This window comes from Protobothrops mucrosquamatus, unplaced genomic scaffold (genome assembly GCF_001527695.2).
Source record: "Protobothrops mucrosquamatus isolate PMUCROS unplaced genomic scaffold, P.Mucros_1.0 scaffold1154, whole genome shotgun sequence".
NCBI lineage: Eukaryota > Metazoa > Chordata > Lepidosauria > Squamata > Viperidae > Protobothrops > Protobothrops mucrosquamatus.
In genome coordinates, this window is record NW_015387369.1 from 241,442 (window position 1) to 244,138 (window position 2,697).

Consider the following 2,697-nt stretch of genomic DNA (forward strand, 5'->3'; position numbering starts at 1 on the left):
TTTTTTTTTTAATCTAACTGCAAGAAGAATGAATAAGGCTGTGAAAGGATGTTTTTTTTTTCTTTTCTCTTCTTTGATTAATTTTGTTTAGGGAGCAATTTATTATGTTGATAATAGAGTAGATTATGAATTTTAGACTATTATTGTTGTTTATAACAGTTTACTTATTATTTTTAATTGTTAATGATTTTGTTATTAGTGTGCTTAATAACTGGATATGGGTCTAAAAGAGTGGGGTTTTTTTTAGTGAAGTCCAGAATGTTATTGTTGTTTAAATGATAAAGAGAGTACTTAAAAATCTGGATGTATGAATTGAGATATTAATTTTGGAAATAAGAATTTTTTTATTTTTTTTTTGGCTTTTTAATCTAACTGCAAGAAGAATGAATAAGGTTATGGAAGGATGGTTTTTTTTTTGTTTGTTTTTTCTTTCTCTTCTTTGATTGATTTTGTTTAGGGAGCAATTTATTAATAATAGAGTAGATTATGAATTTTAGACCATTATTGTTGTTTAAATGTTATAACAGTTTACTTATTATTATTTTTAATTGTTAGTATGATGTTATTATTAGTGTGTTTATTAATTGAATATGGGTCTAAAAGAGTGGGGTTTTTTTGGGTTTTTTTTAGTGAAGTCCAGAATGTTATTGTTGCTTAAATGATTTAGTTTTATTTTTTATTTCTTAATATGATATTAATATTATTGCGTTTAATTGAATTTTAATTGAATTTTAGAGTACTTATTTTTAATTTTAACTATTAATATGATACTATTATCGTGTTTATTAATTATAGATCTGTTGAAAAGAGAGTTAAAGGAGGTTACAGATTTGTTATTTTAACAGTTTTCAGATAGAGTTAAAGGAGGTTATAGATTTATTATTTTTATAGTTGTTTAAAATTATTTAGAGTATGATTATTTTATTATTATTCCTGTGATTGGCTCTGGGAAGTGGGGGGGGAGGGAGGGGGGTGGAAGGGTGGGTTTGAGGGAGGGACTTATATTGTAAAATGTTATAAAATTTTCAATTAAAAAAAAAAAGAGTCAGAGTATTACTTACAAAAATTATAAAAACTGCACCGTGAACTTGTAAAAACAAAAAGGTAAACAGAATGCAGTGCTTCAGATTTAATTTGGAGGGTACTGGCAGCAGCAGGATATTGTTCCAACTACTTTGCTTAATAAAATCAACATTATAGCATATATAGATTTGGGGTATTTCAGAACCACTATCTGAGTAATAAAATAATACAAGGAGAGTGTATGCATGTATGTGAAACAGAATACAGGGCTTGTTTAACATACAGAAAACCAGTTCTCAGCTTACATATTACTTTAATAATGTTGTTGAAGCCACAATTTGGAACTTGGAAAAGGAAGGAAATAAATACTGTTAATGTGTTGTCTTTACCAGCTTTAAATGGTAACTTTTCATACAAACTTTCTTAAGATTAGTTTTCTCTCTCAAAAATTGCCACATACTATAAGGATTATAAAGGTTTCTGTGCTCTTGTTTTCAGCCATTCTGTTACAGAAAATCTCACGCCAGTGGCATAATTCTTTATTAACAGTATTACTTCAAACTCTTTTCTGGCAGTAGGAGGCAACTCCACAGACCAGTCGTGCAAGCTGTTTAGCCAAGTATGTTGTTACTGTACTGAAATGCTTCCATTTTGTCTCCTTGTACGATGGACAGATCCAGCTTTCCTGCTACAAACCTGATCCTCCATGCAATTTTAAAGTAACCCAATTTATTTAACAAATTTTCAAGGCAAACTCTAGCAGGATGGAAACAATTGTGCCCACAGATTCTTGTTAGGAAAGGCTAAATTTTTCAGCTTTTGGAGGATAATTCCTTTGTGACTCCCCACCCCTATACCACAGAGAGCACCAGACTCCCAGGTCTTAGCTCTAAAACAGAAGTAGAAAACATAATTACAGAACTCCTTGCCTTTCTTCAATCTCCTAATCCAAAGAAAAATGCAGGGAAAAGACAATGGGTAGAGAAGGAGGAAGATTTGACAGGGAGTGCTAATGAAAAAAAAAAGATCAAGAGCTACAATCAAAACACTGAGGCTCTAAATCGGGACTTTTATTCCCCTTTGTTTAATTTGCATTCCCCCCCCCCATCGGAGGAAAAGGAAATAAGGCCCTCCATTATGACCTTCCACCAAAAGAAAGCTTTATCTGCAAGCAGAAGCAGGAAGGCAAATATTTGTGGACCTTCATTACTACTGTATCAAGGGGATTATTATTCCTCCTCACATAAACATCTGAAACTGCCAAAAAGCGCTAAAGAGGAAGAAGCAAACGGTGGCAAGGCTTACCTTGCCTTTCAAGTCAAGGATGAAAATTGCAGAGGCCGACATACTGTCGCGCCGATCTACTTCCTCCTCTTCGACTGAGCTTTGCAACCACCTGGGCCAGGTGAGCGAGCTACACCTTCAAATGAGTTAGGCTGTCTTAAAGGGAAAGACATTGTCAGGGGAGTGATGGAAAACCTCCAACAGAAAGGAAACGAGCAGCAGCGCTTGGACCGATCGCTTGGACATGCAATTGTTCAAGCACCCTGCGGTTAATTTCTAAAAGGAGAAGCCGGTTTCAAAGGCTACGTGTCGGATATAGGGGGAAAGAACCTGGCCCCATTTTATTTATGAGCTCTCGGGAGAGCCTCGAATTCTTCATTCTAGCCAGTG

General features: G+C 34.2%; 1 protein-coding gene across 2 annotated transcripts in view; it reads right to left on the bottom strand.

The window, feature by feature from the left end:
• The window catches only part of AP1M2 (adaptor related protein complex 1 subunit mu 2), a 46,959-nt gene extending 44,489 nt beyond the window's left edge, over positions 1–2,470 (bottom strand). The window contains exon 1 of one of the 2 annotated variants that reach the window (XM_015820642.1): positions 2,329–2,470. In XM_015820642.1, coding sequence (XP_015676128.1) covers positions 2,329–2,370 — 42 coding nt within the window. In that variant the 5' untranslated portion in view covers positions 2,371–2,470. The remainder of the gene's footprint in view (positions 1–2,328) is intronic. The other variant, XM_015820641.1, reaches the window with a different exon arrangement.
• Positions 2,471–2,697: the final 227 nt, after the last annotated feature.